This window comes from Nanorana parkeri, unplaced genomic scaffold (genome assembly GCF_000935625.1).
Source record: "Nanorana parkeri isolate BGI_ZX_2015 unplaced genomic scaffold, ASM93562v1 scaffold251, whole genome shotgun sequence".
NCBI classification, from domain to species: domain Eukaryota; kingdom Metazoa; phylum Chordata; class Amphibia; order Anura; family Dicroglossidae; genus Nanorana; species Nanorana parkeri.
The window spans coordinates 715,904-739,427 of NW_017306519.1; the positions used below are offsets into that span (position 1 = coordinate 715,904).

Here is a 23,524-nt window from a genome sequence, read left to right on the forward strand (position 1 = left end):
ACTCCATTAAAGGAGAACTATGGGGTCAGTGTTTTTCCCCATAGTTCTCCTTAGGGCAGAGAGCCGTGACAGGATCGAGATCTACTCGATCCCGATCTACTGAGCCGACCTGTGACAGTCTCATTGTCACAGGTCGGCTAGAACTAAAAGGTGAGTGAAAAGCACTCACCTTATAGCTCATAGTTCTCCTTTTAAGGTCCCCGCACAGCAGTGCGATGGCATCCAGTTTAGTGGAAAAATGCAGCATGCCTGCATTATTCTGCAGCACACCGCCCTTTACACCCACGTTGTGGCGGGAACAGGGCACATAGAAAACAATTGTTTGCTATGTGGTCTAGCGATGACCTGCATTTTTTTTCCTGTGCAGGTCTTAAACCCGGGTGAACATGTTTTTGTGCTTCGAGTTCATCTTTTAAGCACCACAGCGATGTAACCTCCTCACTTCCTGCCTGCTGATTGGACAGTGAAAGAGAAGCAAGTCATCAACTCTGCTAAATGTGCTCTCTCCTCCTGTCAACATGTTCCCTGTCAGCACTTATCCATGCAGCAGAGCCTGAATGGCACTTAGTATGGTGCTGTCTAACCCAGTGCTACTGTGCTGGAAGGACGTACAGATTCAGGTACTAATGTAATTTATGTGCAAAATACCTTTTTGTTTATAAATGAATACAAAGGTGCATTAAATGCTGTTCAGTTAAAACCACCTTGATCAGATCGTTGCAAAATATCTCTAGTCTCGAAATGTTTAAGAAAAAACTGAAATGATTATCTCTTTATTTTTTATGGGGAAATACCACAAACTCTTCCTGCACGCAATAACCAGAACCTTCACAGTGACGCAGCCAGTTAATCATTTCTGCTGCAAGCGGCGTATACAGGGTTGTGGTTGTTATGTTTGTAAATGGTGCTTATGTGGATCCCCATAGTTACTATGGAGGGAGGGCAGATGGGCCCCATTGACCGCAAACTTCAGCTATCTTTATGATGGTGACAGTACCAGACCGAGTATTGACATGAGTTCCATTCTTTCATTTCAGGTTCCGGGTTTACAGAAAGAAGAAAAAGCGACACACTTGTGGAAATAATGTTAAAAAAAAATACACATTTCACATGGAGTATCAAAGACCGTTTTTTATTGGACATAAAGCATTGGTTAATAAGGGTGTAAAGAAGACACGAAGACACTTGCTGGATAACATATTGACTTGGAATAACGTTACCAGGGAGTTCAGGTAAGCTTTGGTTTTCTCAAAAGCCTAACGTTATAAAAGGATCGGCCAACCCAAAAGTGATATTCTGATATTGTTTCCCTTCGACCCACCAACAGAGGGGTGTCTGCCACACCTTTCTAACTATCGCCCAATGATTACATTTGAAAATACTAACCCTGGCATGCAATTAGGGATGCACCGATATATCGTCTAGTATGTCTGAAGCAGACGGGAATCTTCAGCTTTGCTCATATTCGTGCCATGTATGTAGTCTTCCTCGAGGGGAGTTTTTTCCCCTAATTTTGCAGTGTCCACTTAAAACAAAAGAATATACTGTATGTGGAAGTGGGATGGTGCAATTTCCTGTGCTTTTTAACTTTGAACGCCTTGTTTCTGTTTCTATAAAAGCCAGGACAGACAAGTCTGGGTGCAACTATATTCTTACCAAAAATTTGATGTATTTTAATACTTCTAGAATCGTTATGTATAGTCTGTTCTTTTCAACAAGTCCGATCAATTGGTAAAATGCTAATACTATCCAGGACACGCAGCACCTTACTGCGCTCAGGGGAGAAAATCTGTTCAGTTCACTTACCAAGTGCTTGAGATCGGTGTAATCCGCTGGAACCGAAATATTCAGCGCACCCCACTATCTGCCTGTTGTATCACCAGTGAGATGCAGATCTGATTCTGATTGGTGGCGGTGAGAAATGTTATGGTCCTAATGATTGGATACATGAGTCCGGGTGTGTCTGGGAAATGGCTCACATGCTGGTTCCCAGGTGATTTAGATTCATGACAAAAGGTAGTGAGGTGAGCTGATGCATTACAACAATGCCTGGAGGAGCAGCTTGGCTTCCTTCTAGGTATGCATCTCAAACATTATCTGCTGAACAGTCGACATCTGATTCAGAATGGCTGTGCTAACACTGACAGCATTGCACGGTCCTGTCACCCTAACATGTTTCAGACACGGGGGGCTGAAGGGGCAGGTGTCTTACAGGATAGGGTTCAGATAAGGTTCTTAATAATAGTCTAGTAATACCAGACATAACATCTGATTCAATGTGAATGGGAGTTTGTGCCTGGCTATATTTTACTGTGTTTTCTGTTATTGGGTGCATAGGCTGCAAGAAAAAGACAATTGTTGAAGGATTAGTCTCAATGGTTCAGTGCAAGCATGTAGGTTGTAGACACAGCTAGCCATTGCACATAATGGTGTGTGTGCCACAATGGGCTCTACTCGCTTATGCCTGTGCAATGGTAACTAGGCAATGCATATTGCCTAGTTACCCCTAGGTCAGCCCCTTTCTCAACTCCAACAGTTGCTCTGTGTAGCTTGCTCTGTGTAGCTTGCTCTGGCCATACACTCTGTGATTATTGTTCGGAAATTTTTGTTGCTGCCAAGAACCCTCTCCCGTTCCTAGCTCAAATGGCCCATCAAGCGCAGATCAGTGTTGTTTCAATAATTGTTCGTTAGCAATACTAACTGGCCGAATTTTGTCGATCGACAGAACAGATTTTTGAAGGAAATTCAGCCAGGAGTACAGTAAAAAAACTGACTGATTATCGTTCCTAAGACCATTTGTAGACTATTTCTGAATGATAATCTACAGGTGTATGGCCAGCTTTACTTTGAATCTTGCGCTTTACCTCTGGTCTGTGTAGCTTTCTCTATCGTCTGTTATTTAATGTAAGGCTTTGTTTTCATAAGCGTCATAAGCACACATATAGAATGATCATGAATGATTTCGCAGCCACTGTAAATGGCAAGATTTATAAAGTCTAAAATTGGCCATCCATTATACAATCTGATTTTGTAGTTTCTGTATAAGCTCTTTGATTTTTCCAAAACTAGAAGAAAATGCAAATTGTATCCAATCAGGCAGACCTTGGAACTTCATAGTTTTTGGTAGCTCTAAAGGAGATTGTACAGTCGGATTGTATAGTGCAGGGGTAGGCAACCTTGGCTCTCCAGCTGTGCTGAAACTACAAATCGCATCCTGCATCTCTGGGAGTCATGCCTGTGGCTTGCAATGCCTTAAGGGATTTGTAGTTTCAGCACAGCTGGAGAGCCAAGGTTGCCTACCCCTGGTATAGTGTATGGTCAGCTTTAGACTTGAGAAAGGCGCTGCCCCAAAATGCGTTGCCTTGCTGGCATTGTGTGTTTTGTCACAGAGAGCACTATCCAAGCAACGAGGATGTGACAACCAGGACTCTATCTTTTTATCCTTGCCATCTGTGGACTATTGCAAAGAATGCCCTATCACTGTCCCTGGTGATCAGGCTCATCGCACCAAGGGGACTGCTATGGGTCCTCTGATGAGCACCAGTCCTACATTAAATTGTGAGTGACGTGTAGGGGCAGTGAGGGTAATGTGATGCATTGTTACAGTATATTACACTCATTGCTATTTTATTTTAGCTCTATTGAAGTGTCACAATTCCGCTGTGTTAAATTCTGTTCACTGCAACGCACTGCAGTGTGGTGAGCTACGCTGCATAAAATGCAGACAGTTGTTTTCTATGTAGCCTTGTGTCTGAGCTTGGCTTCATCTATGCAGCTCAATAGATAATGTGAATGAGCGCCTAAAAACTGGAGATTTTATTGCATGGGTCTTTTTTTTTTTTTTCCCCCATGTTTGCCAAGTATGTTGCAGGTTCCTCCTTCTCTATTTGATGGAGCTGTAGGACCTGTTATATCTGTCTTTCAACTGCTGAATAGCTGCTGAATAGTTTTATTGCACATAAAACATTTCTGTGTCTTTCTTAGTTCCTCATTCTCATTTAAAGCGACCCTTTGACATGACATCTATCTATCGTTACATATTGTACATTCACATGATTCCCTCCACTCCTAGGAGCTTACAATCTAAGGTCCCTATTGCGCGCACATACTAGCTCCAATTTAGTCAGGAGCCAATTAACCTTCCAGCATGTCTTCTCATGTCTAAATTGGCCCTAGTATGTGTAAAATGGGGACTTTGGATTGTAAGCTCCTTGAGGGTAGGGACTGATGTGAATGTGCACTATGTAAAGTGCTGCGTAAATTGTCAGCTGCTTTAAATACCTGTAATAAAAAGTAAATTTCTTATTGGTGAGGTTCCTATGCCTCCAGCACATGTGATTTAGATAGACGGACAGAAAGAAATGTTTTAGATCAGCATTTCTCAAGATTTTTCAGTCACTGCACCCCATTCTAAAATGTAATGTATTATAAGGGGAGACTCCATGTAAAAGCGCACAAAAGTGGACTTCACCCTTTTAAATCCGCTGCTTTCACATCAGTCCCCCTTTACATCAGGAGCCCACTGCTTTCACATCCCTCCTCATATCTGAAACCCCGCCCCTCCTTTTACATCTTTCTATCACATGTGTTGGAGGCATAGGAACCTTACAAACAATAAATTTGCTTATTTAATAAGGCCCCCTTTCATATTAAAGCCCCCCCCCCCCCCCAGTTGAACTTCTATCCTTCTCTGAAAGGATCCCAACCTCTCTCGATTAGTGTCATTGGTTTCTATGGTGCTGGTGACCGGCCTGCTTGTACCATAGAAATGTGTGATGCTGTGCAAACATTTTGAGGCACCCCTGATGAATCCAGAAGGCACCCTGGTTGAAAGAGGCCATTGTAGAACACTGAAAAAGTTATTTTCCTCAGTTGTGCTTCGGCTAGTTATCATGTGGCCAGCTTCGGGGCAAATTATGTTTTGCACAATACTTTCTTTGAAATCATTGAGTCACGGTATGAGCATTCTAGTAGTGATGGACCAGCGTGACTGGCAGACAGCAAGTGTTTTTTTAGGATGAGAGATTGGTTCCAGTAGCTTTCGTATTTCTCTCTGCAAAGGTTTCCTGTTCAGTTTACAGATCCCAGTACATTAATAGGATTTAAAGTATAAAACACTTCAATTTTGGAAAGCATAAAAGATTTTTTTTATTGTGGTCCATGGAACAGATTCCCTATCCATGGAACAGATTCCCTATCATTTCTTATCCTAGAGTCACTGACAGACGTGAGAAAGTCTCAAATGGGGACATGGCTTCAAATAACTCAGAGGTTCTCTCCATTCCCTACTGTATCCAAAACAAATAATCTTTTTTCCATGTAATATTCTGGTATAACCAAAACCATTGTAGAAATGCCTTTAGAGACTGCTGGAAAAGTGGAGAGATGGCTCCGTGGGCAGGGTAAAGCAGGCTGCCAACAGTAGGTGCCGATTTATTTATTACAGGTATTTATATAGCACCGACAATTTAGGCAGCACTTTACATAGTTGCACATTCACATCAGTCCCTACCCTCAAGGAGCTTACAATCTAAGGTCCCTATCTCACATGCATACATAGAGGTAGGGATGCACCGATACCAATACTAGTATCGGTATCGGTGCCGATACCGAGTATTTGGGCGAGTACTCGTACTCGCCCAAATGCTCCGATACCTTTCCCGATACTCGAACTTCCGGTCAGAGGAAGATTTCCTCTGGCAGTGCAGCGAGGAAAGATGGAGCCGGAAAGCTGGCTCCATGATGTTTGGCTGGCTTGATGCTTCCCAGCCAATCAGTGTCGAGCCGGGAAAACAAATCTGATACTATAGCGACACGACCCCCACCCTGCATATACCTAATTCCCCTCACATAGATCCTTACCATTCAGTTCCTCGGCCAGATCTGCCGTCTCCTGTGTGCACACTGCACAACGCTCACATGATCAGCGTTCAGCCTGCTACTGCGCATACACAGGATTTCTGAATGAGAGCGCTGGGCAGGCTGCGCATGCACAGTAGCAGCCTGAGGGCTGATCACGTGGGCGCTGTACACAGGAGACGTGGACAGATTTGGGAGAGCAGTGTCTGCCCACTTGGAGAGCACTGGCCGAGCGACTGGTACGTTAATGAATGTGATACGGATCTATGTGAGGGGAATTGGGTGCCGAGTCGTGTCACCATATTGTCATATCTGTTTGGCCGGCCTCGATGCTGATTGGCTGGGAAGCCGGCTTCCCGGCCAATCAGCAACCAGCCGGCCAAACAGAATGGAGTCGGCTTTCCGGGCAATCAAGAAGCCTTCCTGATTGCCCGGGAAGACGGCACTATGCTACCGGAAGTGCTGGTATCGGTACTCTGTATCGGTCAGTACCGAAATCTAAGTATCGGTACTAGTACTCGATACCGAAAAAACGGTATCGGTGCATCCCTACATAGAGGGCCAACTTAGAGAGGAGCCAATTAACCTACCAGCATATCTTGTGTGGGAGGAAACCGGAGTACCTGGAGGAAACCCATGCAGGCACAGGGAGAACATGCAAACTCCTTGCAGATAGGACATGGCCGGGATTCGAACCGGGGACCCCTGGTGCTGTGCTACGCCGCTGTGCTGCCCAATGTGACAGTTTAGCTGTTGTAGGGAAGGAACAGCTGCAGCAATCTCATTTCCTTTGCGTAAAACTAAAAACAAAAGGTGGCGGGAAGGAGATGAATTACAAGCTTGGTCTTATCCTGTGTTGTAACACTTCAGCTATTTTGTGTCCGTTGGAACATCTGTCAGGTTCATATTCCAAACATTCAAGACGCTGCTGTGATTGCTGTTTGGAGTGCAGTCCCAGTTTTCCTTTTGCAGACTCCACTAGTAGACCGACAGTACCGGTGCCTTCCATGTCCACTCTCCATTGGAAATTTTGAGGAATGCACTTCAGAGAGGAAAAACTGGGAGCTTAGGCCAGGCCATTACCCACAGCAACACACGGTATCTATGGAGCAGGAATGAAGGGTGGATTTCCCCAACAGGGACATAGACTGAAATAAGAACTTCACAGCACTCTATTTAAAACTTTAAGAAGCACTCCAAGGAAAAAACAATCAAAAACCTACCCTTGCAGTGGGGCTTACCCTGCCCGGAACTAGGGCTGCAACAACTAATCGACATAATCGATTATAATCGATTATTGAAAAAGTTGTCAACTTTTTCAATAATCGATTAATCGGCTTCTGATCAGTTGGCCCTGTTCACAGAACTTAATAATCGGCTAACTAATCGATTTTGAAAATAATCGTTAGCTGCAGCTCTACCCGGAACGCATTAAAAATGCGGCAAAACCCACCGCACTGTGTGTGCAGAAACTCATGCAGATCTGGTCTGCATTTGGTGTGAACAAGCCCTTAGGAAATGTAGCTGTAGTTATCCTCCCAGCTGAAAGCAAGACCTGATCTATTCCTTTTACTTTTACTTTTGCTTTTGGCTTGGATGGCACTGCTCCCCCATTATACAACTGTGTTCTGTGCTGTAGGTGTTCAAGAAATCTTTCTGTCTAAGGAACTACAGGAGATCTCTGGTTTGTGAGTAAGTTTAATTTACTTTTTTTTTTATATGCATGCTTGGGGAGGTATTATACGGAATAAGTCAGATACAGTCATCAGAACGGGCTCTTCAGCCTTCACCGCAATGTCATCGGTCTGGCAGATATGTGAGTGAGTCTCGCTACACTCAGGGCAACAAAGTTCAGAGAAGCTAGGGAAGGAGAGTGGTGTGCCAAGGTATGTTGTGTCGTCGTCCACAAGGATGACAAGGGGAGGGGCATCTGCTGCTCCTCCCTTTGTCATCCGCAAGGGGAGGAGCAGCAGATGCAATCTACAAGCTCAAGCAGCGAAAGCCACACTCCACTCTGGGGGGTGAAATACACTGCACTGGGTGTGTATAGTAATAGAAAGCTGGGTGCTATATGTGGAGGGCTGCCTTGCAGCATGCAGTCAGCTACACATAACAACTAGCTTCCAGGCACCGAGGGGAGTGACAGATGGAACTTGAGCAATGATGTGCTGTGGTCACATAGCTGCCCCTCCTTACTATTGCTCATCCACAAAATGTCTTGTATTTTTTCAGATAATACAGGTGGTTCTGTGATTGGAGGATAGGAGGGTGCAGGGATGTTACATCATCTCCAATCACAGAATGCATTATATTATGGCCACTAGATGGCGCTAAGGCGCATAGGAAAATAGCAAATACCTGGTATGCTGCTAAGCTCCATCTAGCGGCCATAATACAGTATTATACAACAATACATTTGAAAAGAAAAAAAATATAAGAACATTTGTTTTTAGCATTATTCACCCAAACTGAACACATTTTCATAATGAAAATGTGTAGCTATAAAATAGAAGTACACCTTACATTTACTAAAAAAAAGACTAGCTAAAATGAGTAAACAGTCTGCTTTATGTGTATTCTCCCAGCTGCAAAATGATGCCGGTTCTTTAAACCACAAAATAAATAGTATACAAAGCTTGCGTTATTTTTTTTTTTTTTGCTTTTTTTTTTTCACACTTAACTTTATTGCTATTTTTTTTGGCGGCAGGAATCCCAGCTGTGCTAGTCCTAGATGTAGCCGCTGTACCCATTCAAGTTAATGACAAAGTGACAGTGGCCACATCTGTCAGCAGCAGTCTGCATGTAACCATACATGGTATGAGTACATGTGGATTACATGTCACCCTGTCATTAACTTGAATAGGTACAGGGGTCACATCTGAACAGGCACACCTGGGATTCCTGCCGCAAGAATTTATAGGTTCAAACACCTATACAAGCGCCGTGTGAATGCAGCCTTGGCTTTTCAAAAAGAAAGAATTGCTGATCACCCAAGGTGTAGGGATTATATGGTCTGGTTTGGACAAACCGCTCCTTCCTGGCTAAAGTACCTGCAATAGGGGGTTTTGGGGTTTAATGTGCTATAGACAATATTGTCCTATTTTGATTGTTTACGTCTGTTCACGATTAGCTGTTTGTCTACCGCTGTACTTTTTATAACTGGCGGAGTGGTGGACTGTTATTTACCGCTCACTGAGAAAAGCTCTAAGGCAGTTAGACTGGGTTCACACCTGGGCGTTCGTAATATGTGCGTTTGACGGGTGTTTGGGGCCGCGTGTTTTTACTGCGATTTGCGGTCCATGAAACGCACGTCAAACATGCGTTTACAAGAGCTAGTCGGCTGTTTCATAATGGATACGTGTGGAAATATGCCCCAAAAGAAGCTCCTATACTTGTTTGGGCGCAGGGCGTTTTTCAGCGCGTTTCAAAGCGCTGAAATTTGCCCATGTGGGAGCCATGCCCATAGGAAATTATGGGATTTCACTTGCTGAGCGTTTTTCAGTGTTTCGATCAGCACTGAAAAACGGCCAGGTGTGAACCCAGCGTTACCGTGCCAGTGATCAGTCATCAGGTGGCTTGGTGCACCGAGACCGTTTACAGAGCCAATCCCAGCGGCTCTGTAGCATGTGATCGATCTGATAACATACATAGTGTCTTGTTGAAACGTTGACCAGGCCAATAAATGTATCCATGTTGCCCCATGACAAGGCCAGTGAGTGCCTCTTCTCCCTTACTGTCTTTTATCTTATATGCCTTGAGTGCACTCGGGCAGTTCTTTATATATACACTATATTGCCAAAAGTATTGGGACACCCCTCCAAATCATTGGATTCAGGTGTTCCAATCACCTCCATGGCCGCAGGTGTTTAAAATCAAGCACCTAGGCATGCGGACGCTTCTGCAAACATTTGTGAAAAAATGGGTCTCTCTCAGGAGCTCAATGAATACAAGCGTGGTGCTGTGATAGGTTGCCATCTGTACAAGTCCATCCGTGAAATTTCCTTGCTACTAAATATTCCACGGCCAACTGTTAGTGGTATTATAACAAAGTGGAAGCAAGTGGTATTATAACAAAGTGGAAGCAACTGGGAACAACAGCAACTCAGCCGCAAAGTGGTAGGCCACGTAAAATGACAGAACTGGGTCAGTGCATGCTGAAGCGCACAGTGCGCAGAAGTCGCCAACCTGCACAACTCCATGACAGGACGTGCTGCACACTGGTAAACGCCTAGCCGAATTACAGATGGTACAGCCATGCATGTAGACAGTCTGCGTACGTTTATACCTGTATGGATGCGCAAGTCCGGTTCAGCATTTACCAGCATGCCTTGCATCATGTCGGAGTTGTACAGAAGGCTGTATGCACCAGCTGTTACTCGTAGATGTGCACGCTGTACAGCTGTGCACGTCTGTGTTGATGAGGCCTAAATCATGACCAATATAAGCAGGAAGTAGACCCTGCATATGAAAATGAGGCTAATCTGACTTCCTCCTTGTACATATATACAGTATAATTAATTACGCACAATGCATACTAACATTAAAGGAGAGCTATGAGGTGAGTGCTTTTCACTCACCTCATAGTTCTAGCCGACGTGTGACAATGAGACTGTCACAGGTCGGCTCAGTAGATCGGGAAGTAAGCGAACACATACCGGCGTTCGCTCACTTCTCTATCCTCTCACTGCTCTCTGCCGTGACAGGGGAGTGGCTGGATTCCCCCCTCCCCGCTCCGATCCTCCAGCGCTGACTGGCGGATCGGACGGGGGAGGGGGCAGGTACAGCTGGCTCTGCCTCTAGATAGGCAGAGCCAGCTGTCAGTCACGCAGCTGGGCGGATCCAGACATAATTGTCAGGATCTGCTTCAGCTGTGGCTTCTCAGTATACCGCGAGCTGTAGCTCGCGGTATACTGAGCTTAGGGTGACGGGAGGACCTATACACTCAGATCAAGGGATGATATCTGACATATTCTGTTCATTTTATACCTCATTATACAAGACCAGGTCGGCCTATACCGCTTCTGAGCTGGACAACTACTTGGGCAGTATCCCTATGCCTTCCCTTGAGGTGTCTGACAGGTTGGACATGGAGGAGCTGGCTATGGCTAGTTTCCCGAGTGGAAAGGCCCCTGGGCCGGATGGACTTCCTATTGAGGTCTATAAGACCCATGCAGCGGTACTTCTTCCTACCCTGTTGGACACTCTTAATGAAGCCTTCTCGGTGGGAAGGCTGCCGGATACTATGTACGAAGCCACAATTATTGTTCTGCCAAAAAAGGGCAAAAACCCGCTATTACCAGAATCATACAGGCCTATTTCTCTGTTAAATTCAGACATCAAGCTGCTGGCTAAGGTTCTGGCTAACAGGTTGTCCCAAAAGATTGCTTCAGTTATACACTTGGACCAGTCAGGTTTCATCCCTAATAAATCTACCGATCTTAATATACGCAGAGTGTTTTTGAACATGCAGATCCCGGTTCACAATCCGGGTAATAGGGCACTATTTGCCTTGGATGTAGCCAAGGCATTTGACAGCGTAGAGTGGAGCTATCTGTGGGCGGTCCTGTCTGCATTTGGGTTTGGGCCACGGTTTTGTAAGTGGGTCCGGTTGTTGTATCATCACCCCTCTGCCAGAATAAAGGTTAATGACTCCCTGTCTGAGGCTGTCTGAGTCTGAGACAAGGGTGTCCGTTGTCCCCTTTACTTTTCGCCCTGGCCATTGAGCCTCTGGCGGTTATGGTTCGGCAATCCACAGACATTGTGGGTTTTAGGAGGGGGGCCTTGGAGGAGAAGATTGTGCTGTATGCGTATGATACCCTTTTGTTTCTTGCGGATACACGATCTTCCCTCTCCAATGCTATATCCCTTTTAGCTGGGTTCGCCAAGTTCTCTGGCCTGGTCGTCAATTGGGAGAAGTCCAATCTGCTTCCGCTGGACCCTCTCCCTGCGCCTTTTGGCTCCTGAGTTGTCTCATCTGCAGGTCCAGACAGCCATTACCTATTTGGGCATACAACTAACGGCTTCTCCCCTTGACTACCTCTCTCTGAATTTGCTCCACCTGCTGGCGAGGTTTAGGTCTCAGCGGGCATCCTGGGCTAAATTACCGCTTTCGGTGGCCGGTAGGGTGAACTTGATCAAAATGATATGGTTGCCCCAGTTATTATATGTCCTTCATAACTCTCCGATGTGGATCCCAAAAAAGACCTTTCGCCTGATCGACGGGATATTCAGGGACCTGGTCTGGAGGATGAAATCCCCCCGGCTGCGTCTTGATGTCCTGCAGCGCCCAAAAGCCTATGGGGGGCTGGCTTTGCCGAACCCCTGGTTTTACTATGTGGCCTCACAGGTGCAACATTTGGCTGCCTGGGCGGTGGAGGAAGATCCCCCCCACAGTCCCTTGTACTTCTGAAGTATTTGTTTCACGGGTTGGACCCTTTGTGTTACCTGGACAGTGACATGTATGTTAAGGGACACTCCGCACTTCCTACGGTGCGCTTGATGGGACAGGTTTGGGCTACCGCCAAGCGAGCCTTGGGGGTGGACCAACTAACTCGTTACACTCCTTTGTGGCAAAATGGCATGCTACCGGAGCTTCTTCCCCTCCAGGGTACGGTGGACTGGACCCACAATGGGGTTGTATCAGTCTCTCAGTTGTATCCTGTGGGGGAATTGTGCTCCTTTCAGCATCTGGTCTCCATCTTTGGGCTTTCTCGCAGGTGCCGGTTTCAGTTCCTCCAGGTGCAACATGCCCTACGGGCACAGTTTGGGCAGGACCCCCCAAAGTTCTCACCTACACCGACATTGGATGCGGTGTTATTAGCTACTCGCACCAAGGGAGTGATCTCCTTTCTGTACAGTCACCTCCTCCGAAAGACTGATGTTCTTAACCCATTGAAGTGCAGGGAGGGGTGGGAGTCAGACCTGGGAACTATGTCGGATGAGGATTGGGAGGATGTCCTTCAGTGTGTTGAACAGGTGTCATTGTCACCCACGCATAGGCTGACGCAATTGTTCATTGTTCATAGGATTTACAGAACCCCAGAATTTTTGTTCCGTATTGGGTACAGAGCTGACCCAAATTGTCCGAAGTGTGGCCACCATCAGGGTTCTTTAATCCATCTCCTTTGGAGATGCCCTAAACTTGTACGATATTGGGGTAAGGTTCTAGAGGTCATTAATGTGGTCTTTGAATCCTCCTTGACTAATACCCCACTGGTTTGCCTTCTTGGATTGCTGGAGGCACCGGAATTGACTCCTCCCACATCGCTTGCTAGAAAGAGGGCCCTGTTTACTGCGTCCAGGTTGGTGGTGCGGAAGTGGGTGTCCTCCTCCCCCCCCCCCCCCACATTGGAGCTATGGCTGGAGGAACTGGACAGAATGGTAGAGTTTGAGAGGGTCACATATAAGCAGAGAGGGAGCCTGAACAAATTTGAGAAATTATACGGGCACAGTTTGGGCAGGACCCCCCTAAGTTCTCACCTACACCGACATTGGATGCGGTGTTATTGGCTACTCGCACCAAGGGAGTGATCTCCTTTCTGTACAGTCACCTCCTCCAAAAGTCTGATGTTCTTAACCCATTGAAGTGCAGGGAGGGGTGGGAGTCAGACCTGGGAACTATGTCGGATGAGGATTGGGAGGATGTCCTTCAGGGTGTTGAACAGGTGTCATTGTCACCCACGCATAGGCTGACACAATTGTTCATTGTTCATAGGATTTACAGAACCCCAGAATTTTTGTTCCGTATTGGGTACAGAGCTGACCCAAATTGTCCGAAGTGTGGCCACCATCAGGGTTCTTTAATCCATCTCCTTTGGAGATGCCCTAAACTTGTACGTTATTGGGGTAAGGTTCTAGAGGTCATTAATGTGGTCTTTGAATCCTCCTTGAATAATACCCCACTGGTTTGCCTTCTTGGATTGCTGGAGGCACCGGAGTTGACTCCTCCCACATCGCTTGCTATAAAGAGGGCCCTGTTTACTGCGTCCAGGTTGGTGGTGCGGAAGTGGGTGTCCTCCTCCCCCCCCACATTGGAGCTATGGCTGGAGGAACTGGACAGAATGGTAGAGTTTGAGAGGGTCACATATAAGCAGAGAGGGAGCCTGAACAAATTTGACAAATTGTGGGCTGCATGGCAGTCTTACAGAGGAAGAGCGGCACGTGGGAGCACAGATTAAGGAGGGTGTGCTGTTTTGAGGCCGGGCTTGTGGCTATGGGTTATACCTGTGATGGTTACTGGGATTGGGCCGAATGTCTAGAATCATCTGTGAGACTGGGCTGGTTGGATATGTGTGTGGGTAGTTCCAGGGTGGACGGCTCACTACGATGCTAGTGTATGTGCACATACTGTATGCAGGCCTCTGTATTGTTTTATTGGTTCTTTTTTTTGGTTTGTTTTACTTGGTTTGTGTCTCGTATTGAAGTGTATTTTCTTTTATTTCAATAAGTTTCTGCAACGCTTTGACATTTTACTGTGTACGTGTGTGGATTGTTTTTTGTCTGAAAATGTTCAATAAAAAAATTATGTGATTTAAAGGGTGACGGGGGGACGCTAGCTTGTGTCCTCCTATTAACCTTAAGAGAACTATGTGGAAAAGCCCTAACCCCATAGTTCTCCTTTAAGGCTGCATTCACACATGCATTCATGCATACGAATATGCGTGGAAACGCGCTAAACATAAAAAAACTATGCATTGCGCATACTATTGCGGCGGTCGCACGGTACCAAACAGTAATGGTAATGGCCATAAACACGCGGAATCGACGCGTATGTTACTTTGCTCGGTTTCTGTTCCGTGTGCTTATCGCTATGTGTGAATGGAGCCTAAGACTGTGAACATATCTATCTTTGTCTCTGAGGCTTTGTCTTGGGTACCCCGAAAGTCAGATCTCCCCAACATAATTTCTGACTTTGTTCCTGCCCACCCAGGAGTTTTCATTGTCCCTGTTTACCTTGTGTGTTCCAGCTCCTCCAGATTTACATTCTTCATCATTTAAAATATATACAATCCAGCAGGAAGAGTTGAAGCCACTCATAATGAGCACAGCAGGTTTGCAGACTGAAGTACTTGATATAGGGATTACGGCAATAGGTTTCCTGGGGGATTTTAGCGTAATCTAAAAATTCCATTGATCTGCTACCTTCTAGAACATCCCATCCAGGAAACAGAGGGTTGTGCCCTGGAACAATTTTTCAATGACTAACTTCATTTCCTTTTTTATTTCTTTTTCAGTGCTTTGTTCACATGGCTGCTGCAGCCCTGCCAGCCTCTATTCAGTCTCCACCTGGTTCTCTGGACCTCAACCAGCCTGGCTTCAAGAAGGAGATTCTCGCGACCAAACTTGAAGTGAAATACCTGTGCTCAGAGTGCAAGAATATTCTTAGGAGGCCTTTCCAGGCCCAGTGTGGACACCGCTACTGCTCGCATTGTCTAAAGAAGATTGTCAGGTAAGCAGCAGGGAATTCTGGGGAAAGGGGCCATCTGGACATATTCAGTATAAATATGTGGTCGCCCATTGCAATCAGAATTAGTTTTTTGACTGATTAATCCGAAGAGTTTAAACTGAAAGTCGGTAAGAGGTTTTGATAACCAACAATGTATTCAAAATGTCTTCTCTTTGCCCTTTGTAAGCTCAGTCTAGAGTCAGTCGGAGCTTACACAGGCTTCTATTCCTGGCTGCTGATGGCTGAGTAGAGCAGCTGGGGGGAGAAAAAAAGAAAGACATATTTTTTTGTGGCAGGCAAGGGTATTAAAATGCCCTGCATAGGCAAAGCACAGATTCACTTCAAACTCTTCAATCAAACCTTCATTGTAAATCTGTATGTTAGCTTTGTCTATTACTGAAAGGACTTTCAGCTACCAAAACACAGATGTTTCTCAGATTATTGGTTGGACATGAGAATTAATTATCCCTGGTTTCTCAACTCACAACTCCTGGAAGTTCCAGTTCCACAGGCTTCTTCTCATTGGACACTTCCAGTGTAATCATTTTGTTCCCATAGTGGAAAATAAAATGCAAATCTAAACCGTAATCTGTGTATAGTTGCTTTAGCATCTGTAACATTTGGCTATTCAGCTCTCTGTGACATATTGTACCTGTGAAGAGAAGTCGTGTTCACTGTCTGCTCTTTGTGTGTATCTCTTAGCTCCGGTCCTCAGAAGTGTGCCGCTTGCATTCAGGAAGGCCTTTTCGAGGAAGGAACCTCTGTCTTGGAAAGCAGCACAGTAAGTCTTTCTTTTGATAGAGCAGGGAAGGGTTAGAACCTTTGACAGGTTATGATTTAATTTCCCCTCTTACCTTGTCCTTGTGACATCATCCCCTACTTCTGTGTAGTAGAACGGGGTAAGACCTAGACACTCTGCTGGTTTTTTTATTGGAGGGAGCTTTTCTTATTGCTTCTCCTAGTTACATCATTGTTGGGGGGGAAAAAAGCACGTCCATTAAGTACAAAAATAAACTAACTCCACAGTTGATCCAGAGGGAGGTAAACAACCCCATATAAAGCCTGATGGCATTTGTTACAGCAGTAAAAAAAATTAATATTGATTTGGATACACAAAGGCAACGGGATAGCCATTCTACAATGTTTTTCTTCTTACTGATATTAACAGCCATTTAAAAATGGTTCGAACGCGCATGCAGCTGTTTTTTGATGAAGCGGATTTCCCAGCAATCAATATTCTTAAGAACCACACATTACCAAATAGCAAGAAAAGTTGTAGACGATGTGTTGGCCTGGTGCACCACAATTCCTGGCCAGGAATATTTCCCTTGCATGGACTGCAGAGCCTCGCCTAGGAGGTACAAGCTGTCAGGTTCAAGTCTGAAGCTGACTGCTTTTTCTCCATTCAGAGCAGCTTGTAACAGGTTACACAGCAGGGAAAGCCTCCCCACTGTGTAACCTGTCATGGACGGAGCGCTGTTAATTACAGGCAGTGCTGCATCCAGCTTTTGACAGCTAAGTTAGGTTACACAGCAGCGGGCTTCCCCACTGCTTGTGTAACCTAACCTAGTGAGGACAGAGCTGCAACAACCTCTACTGTGTTAGAGACTTGAGCTCTGTGGATGGTTTGGACCAATGGCAAAGTGCCAAGTACCCATTCTGCTAAATGTTAAGACAAAAGAACAATCACTGTAGTTTGCTGCCAGTCTGCCAGGAGCTCCCCCCTCTGCCCGTGTGCTGCGTGGCATAAATATCACACTTGATCTGAGCGTACATGTTTATGGAGCTGCATGAACTTTCATGCCTCAAGTTCTAATGCCCTCAATTTATGGTGAGCCGTATTTTTTAACCTGGACACAGAATTAAAGTCAAGATAATTTTTCCAGTGTTCTATTTTAGTGTTTGATTGGCTGATCTCTACATTTATCTAGCATTGCAGCCACTGGAATGTATTTTATTCATCAGGTTTGTGGAGGTTAAATTGCCCCCTGGCAGCTTGTATTTCTCAAGTGGGTGGCAAAATCCCACATTCAAAAAATATTTTTAGATTGACTGACCCTTTAACGTTTATTATTGCTGTAACTCAGTTCTGCTTGTTCCTGACCGTGAACTTTGTACACGTGTTCAAGAAATCCGTGTCGAAGGGAGAGTATGTATGAGCCCCTTGACTTATGACCACTTTGTCACAGAAATAAAGATTTAAAGCAAAAAGCTCCTGTAAATGAAGAGACTTTATACTTCCCAGCTTCCCTTTGTGGAATCTTCCCTCTGTTGCAGAGCAAAGCTCTTCATATCTGAGTCACTTTCAGGTGTTGGATACAGGGGTGTCTTGCTATGCATTGCACCACCTGTGAGGTGGCCTAGGGCTGGAGGGAGGGACCATAGAGCATGATGAGATCAGTCCACCCAAAACGTTTCCTGCAGACGCTAGATCCCTTGATTGTTATGAGGGGGCCCACTTTGCCTGTTGGCTTTTGAATTTGCATTATAGAATGCAGCAGGATGAGTGAGACCTTCTCAAGTCTAACAAAGTTCTAGGAATTGCTTACTTTTGCCATACAACCTTCAAGTTTTTCCAGAGGAATTTTAGGACATTAGAGGCATTCTTGCTCAACACAATACAAAACACCGTTAGGGCTTGGCGCTGAAGTTGATCTTGCCTTTCTCACTACTTTCACTGCACTCCACTTGGGGCGACTGCTGTTTAAATTGATAGGTTTTTTTTGGGGTGGAGGGGGTTTTAAAATTTGGTGGGATGTCCGTTCGGACAAGTATCGGTTCTTATTTTCGCTCATCAGATAGTTCTGATGTTTTTCCAACTTCCTCTCCAACAAACATTGACAGGGAGTGTCGGTATCCCATGATTTGTACCAGACGGCCAACCTCCAGAGCATCTAATAAGGTCAAAGGACACGATTATCCTGCAAATTGTTTGAAATTGGAAAATAGATGGGGACTTGAGGGGGAGAGGAGTATGTTTTCTACAGACTTATCTACAACACTCTGGCCAGGCATGGTCCTGTGGTCCACAAAAACCAAGCAGGCATACATTGTGGAATTGACTGTAACATGGGAAGATGGAAATAAAGAAGATTACAAAAAAAAGACCAAGTGCTTGGAACTGATAGCTGAAGCTGCTCAGTATGGCTGGATGATCACGCTATTGTCCCGTAGAAGTGGGATGCTGCAGGGGTTTCCATTGCTACATCTACAACCAACCTTCTGCAGAAGATGGGAGTGAGGAATTGCAATCTAGTCCTTATCAAATGCAGCAGAAAACTGCAGCGACTGGATTAAAAGGAAAGACAACAGCTGGGCTGCAAGATGAGACAAAAGGGTAAGGAACTAAGGGGGTTATACCTGGGATGGCAGGGATCAACATTGAGCCCTCTAGAGACTTAGTGGGCTTGTAATGAAATGTCATGGAGGCTGCCCACCTAATGACCCCAATGCTGTACTTATCCTCCCCCCATTTTTACCACATTAATCCCAACATCAAAAGTGCCAACTTATTAGGGATCGCTATATCAAGTCCTAATAGCTCTACTACTTTGCAGTAGGTGGCACTTTCCTTCTATGTGTGTGATATTTCATTTGTGTATATGACAAATATTGTATGATGAATGGTAGTGTACAGTGTCTTATATATATGTGTTGTTTTGTCATTATCAGGCATTTCCAGATAACGCAGCACGGCGAGAGGTGGAAAGTCTGCCTGCTCTCTGCAACAATAATGGTTGCTCTTGGAGGGGTACAATCAAGGAATACGAGGTGGGTTGTGCACTGCTCTAGCTGCTTTGTAACCACTTTGCTTCAAACACTCTGAGGTCTCTAATGATAAGTCTGCATAGGAAATAAATGCCGCCTCATCATCATTTTTGTCTTCGAAATAATTGGAGGTTCCTCCTCACCTTTATCTCTGCCATTCCGCTTTGTTCTCTTTACCAGCAGGCACTTATTATTGACTTCATTTTCTCATTTATTATTTCACTTGTACATTTCGAAGGCCCACTACACCCAAAAGTGATATTTTAGTCACAGGTGAACCTGGTGCACTGAATCAGGCCCTGACTTCTTGTATGTATGTCTTGGATAGGTCTTGTCTTGATGGTCCCTGCTCACCTTTTGTGTGTTCCAGCTGCTCCTTTTTATATTCTTCATTAAATAAAGTGAATATAAAATAATCCAGCAGGAAGAGTAGGAGCCCCTGGAAAAAAAGGCACAGTAGGTGTGCAAACCTAGGAGCTGAGATCTCACTAATAAGAGTCTCAAGAGATGTAGACAAAATTGTCTGATGGCTTAAAGAGACCAGAGTGTTTTTAAATGTCATGTTGCAGCATTGTAGCTTTCAATACATTTATTTTTATATTCAGTTGCAGTGAGTTTTTGCTAGAAAATTTGACAACTGCAGCAAAGAGTAATTTCCTAGCACAGCCTACTCTCCCATTGCATGCGTAGCCCTCTCCTCTTCCGGGAGTGTCTAATTACTGTCTGTGTTGGCCCAGCTCCTCTACCCCACCCTTCAGCTTTATAAACCAACCTTTTTTTGTAGCTGCTTGGGGAGGAGCAAAGGGCAATAGTATAGAGCAGGGGTAGGCAAATTCTTGCCCTCTAGCTGGGGTGACACCACATCCCATCATGCATCTGGCTCTGGCAGTCGTGCCTGTGGCCATCAGTCTTGCAATACCAAATGGGATTTGTAGTTGTACCTCAGCTGTGGGTGCTGAAGTTTGCCTACCCCTCCTAATAGAGTGTCACTTGAGTCTGTTGGAATAGTATAGAGCTCGGAGTCTGTGGAGGATGCTGACATCACTTCCAAGATGGCAGCGCTTAGCAGTTGTCTTGGGGATTTTGGATGCCTACACAAGGGATGCTTTTACAGGTAAATAACATGCATAAAGTAAGGTAATTACTAGGGATGCACCCATACTATTATCGGTGCCCAAACCGAGTAGTTGGGCAACAAGTACTCGCCCAAATGCTCCCGATGCTTATCCCAATACCGGAAGCTGGGCAGCAAATCATGACACGGCGCCTGGAATGCTGATTGGCCAGGACGAGGGAGCATGGAGCTGGCTTCCTGGCCAATCAGGAAGCAGCGGGGCGGGTAATGACTCATCCCCCGGCTTCCTGATTGGATGGGAAGCCGGCTCCATGCTCCCTCATCACTTGGTGACAAGGGAGCATCGAGCTGCCTTCCCGGGCCAATCGGGAAGCCGTACATCGTTTAACGACTCACCGCCCAGCTTCCTGATTGGCTAATCAGGAAGCCGGGGGAGAGTTTTTTCCTGCCACTTGGCTTCCTGATTGGCAAGAAAGCTGGCATCTGGAGATGAGGGAGCATGGAGCCATCTTCCAGCCCAATTAGTCATTACACGCCGCCCGACTCCCAAAACGAGTATTGGCGAGTATCGGTACTCCATACCGAAAACTTGGTGTTGTGCCTTAACCCTTATATGTATGTTACTACATGGTTTTATTGTAGGTTAGTACATGTTTTCTACAGCAGGCTTTTTACAAACAAGGGTAGAACTCTAAAGAGAGGGCCTCCTAGAAACTTAATGCATAATACAAATACTTTTATGCATTTCCCATTAACGCATGTAAGTCGGAGCATGCATAGTTCTGCAATGAAAAACTTTAAGTCCCAGATTTTTTTTTTATTGTGCTGCAGCTTGAAGATCACTTTGTACAAAATGAGTTGAATTTTGACTTGTATTGCAGAGAGGTGAAGAGGCCCTATAAGGTACAACATGGTAAAGGGAACCTTGTACTGATTGCAGATGGTTTAGTAGCATAGCATGCTGATTGTGCCTTGACCCTCTTCTACCAGTAGAAATCTGTAGCGATATTCATAGTAATTCTAGACAGTGGGCGCATCACAGGGTAAAAACTTTTCAGTTTTAGTTTCCAATTTACTAACGTTATAAAGAGGTTTCTCTTTAGAACACAGCTTTAATGCTTGTAGGTTGGGTATGTAGTATAATACCTCGGCTGTGTAGAGTTTAGCTGGAAATCCTTGTTTGCATATTCCATGTGCACTTTACATGTTTTCCTGGGAAAGTTAATACATTTGACTAAAATGAGTATGAAGGTTAACTGGTAAGTGCACTTCAATAAGTTAATGGGGCCGGATTGCTGAGTCTAACAAATTCCTAATGCGGTCTGCAGGAAGTCCTGCAATTACCTGCGGGTGACTGCACCTGGATGCAGACCATTTGTATCCAAGCACTGGACACAAACAGTCAGCTGAAGCATTTCTCATGTAATAGTGACAGTGTATTGTTTTCCTGAGCCACGGAAACCTGCTCAGAAATGTCAGCACTGATGTCATCTGTCTGTCTGTACAATAGTACCATCTGCAACAATTGTGTTCAAAAGAATTCTGTACTGAGAAAATGTAGAGGCTGCCATTGCTGACCTTCTGAAAATAGATTGCCTGGCTGTCATGCTGATCCAATGGCTCCTGATATTTCTTGACCTTCATTAGTATAATCCTCCGCACAACAGCATTCAAGCTAGGAGGGGAGGGAGGAACCAATAAGGCTCTGCTGCATGACGGTGAACATACTGATAGGAGAGCAGAAGGTTGACCTCATCAGTCCACTTCTCCTTCTTTGTCCAGTCAGTGTGTTCTTGATATTGTGCTGTTCTTTCATTGGAGGTCCTCTGGAACGCTGTCTGTGATTAAGTACTTCCTAGGTTTTTGTGAGATTACCCTGGGAGGTCCAATTTCCATCCATGATCCAAAAGTAGTAGTTTTCAGTTTTGTCAGATCACATTGTCTGTTGAATGTTTATATGTTTTAATTGTGTGATGGGGGGACATATAATATTAATAGCTCCCTGGGGCAGGGGTTGGTTGTTTCTTTTATAGTCTGTAAGGGCCACATCACAATAATCCTGTTGCTGGCAGCTTTACTCCAGCAACAAGATTGTAAAAATTGCACCCACCTGCTTCCATGGCTTCGCTCCTTTAGGCCTCATTAACACTGCTAAGAGTCGGCCCCTACAGTTCTGTGCGGCGTGCACGGTGGTATCGGGCCGTTTCTAGGAAGGAAAGGTGCTGCGTATGATTGTATGCAGCAGCCTGTTCTTCTCTATGGGAGTAAGTGTCCGTATACTCCTGTATGCTCACATAAACTGCACATCCATGCGGGTGTCTGTGCTTGGACGCAGACATGATCCATCCTGTCTGCGTACGAGTGCAGACACCCGCACGGGTGTGCGTACGGCCGCGTACTCCCATAGAGAAGAACAGGCTGCTGCGTACAATCACACGCATGCACCTGTCCTTCCTTTGAAGGGCCCGATACGGCCATGCACACCGCATGGATCTGTATGGAGCGGCCCTTAGCAGTTTGAATGAGGCCTTACTGACTGAAGAGCACAAATTTTTGTAAAATTGTTACTAGCTTTTTTTTCATTCCACATGGCCTGCTTTCGGAAAATGTATTTATTTAGGGGTTTTAAGCTGTTTTCTAGACAAAAATTCAGATTTTAACACGTGCAAACATTTTACATTTGCTGTAGACAGAAAGTAGTTAAACTGAGAATGTTGAGTGTCTTGCATCATAAGCTTTGTGTTCTTTGGAATTGTTATCCCAGTCATATGAGTTGTAATCAAAATGATTCTACCCCCCATTGCCAATCCGGTTTATCGGCAAACTGTACAGACTTTCAGCAGTTTCCGATGAACAAATCAAACAAGAGCCATTGAATTAGGTGAACCCATGACGGGGCTGAATAATTTTGAGACTGGAGAAGTCATTCAAATTGCATTTTCAGTTGAATTTGCGGAAACCACTTGAAATATTTGTTTTGTTGACCTATTTCAATTGCTTTTGTTTAATTTCTTCATTGCAAACTTCTGAAATTCTGTTTTGTTTGTTTTTTCTTTTCACTGCCAAACTAATAAGACTGAGTTTTGAACAAAAATGAGAAAATTCAAAAATGTTGCAATCTTCGGAATTATTTAACCTACTTTCCCTTTGAGGGAAACAGCAGATATTAACAGTATGATAGTCACCATAAACCACATTGTAGCTAAGCACACTCCCATGTCATAGCTTTCAAGAGTGATTCCCGTGGGAACAATTGCTGAAAAAACAACTAGTCTGTCATGAGCCGCCTTCGACATACAACATGTAAGGGCGTCATCCTGATATTAACCGTTTAATGGACCAGTAAACATACTTTACAAGGTACTACAAAACCAGCA

The 23,524-nt window shown here is 44.9% G+C and overlaps 1 protein-coding gene across 1 annotated transcript in view; it reads left to right on the forward strand.

The window, feature by feature from the left end:
* Positions 1-15,096: 15,096 nt before the first annotated feature.
* TRAF2 (TNF receptor associated factor 2) overlaps positions 15,097-23,524 on the forward strand; it is a 30,659-nt gene continuing 22,231 nt past the window's right edge. The window contains exons 1-3 of the mRNA XM_018556759.1: positions 15,097-15,307; positions 16,007-16,085; positions 18,977-19,075. Of these exons, the coding sequence (XP_018412261.1) occupies positions 15,105-15,307; positions 16,007-16,085; positions 18,977-19,075 (381 nt within the window). The 5' untranslated portion in view covers positions 15,097-15,104. The remainder of the gene's footprint in view (positions 15,308-16,006; positions 16,086-18,976; positions 19,076-23,524) is intronic.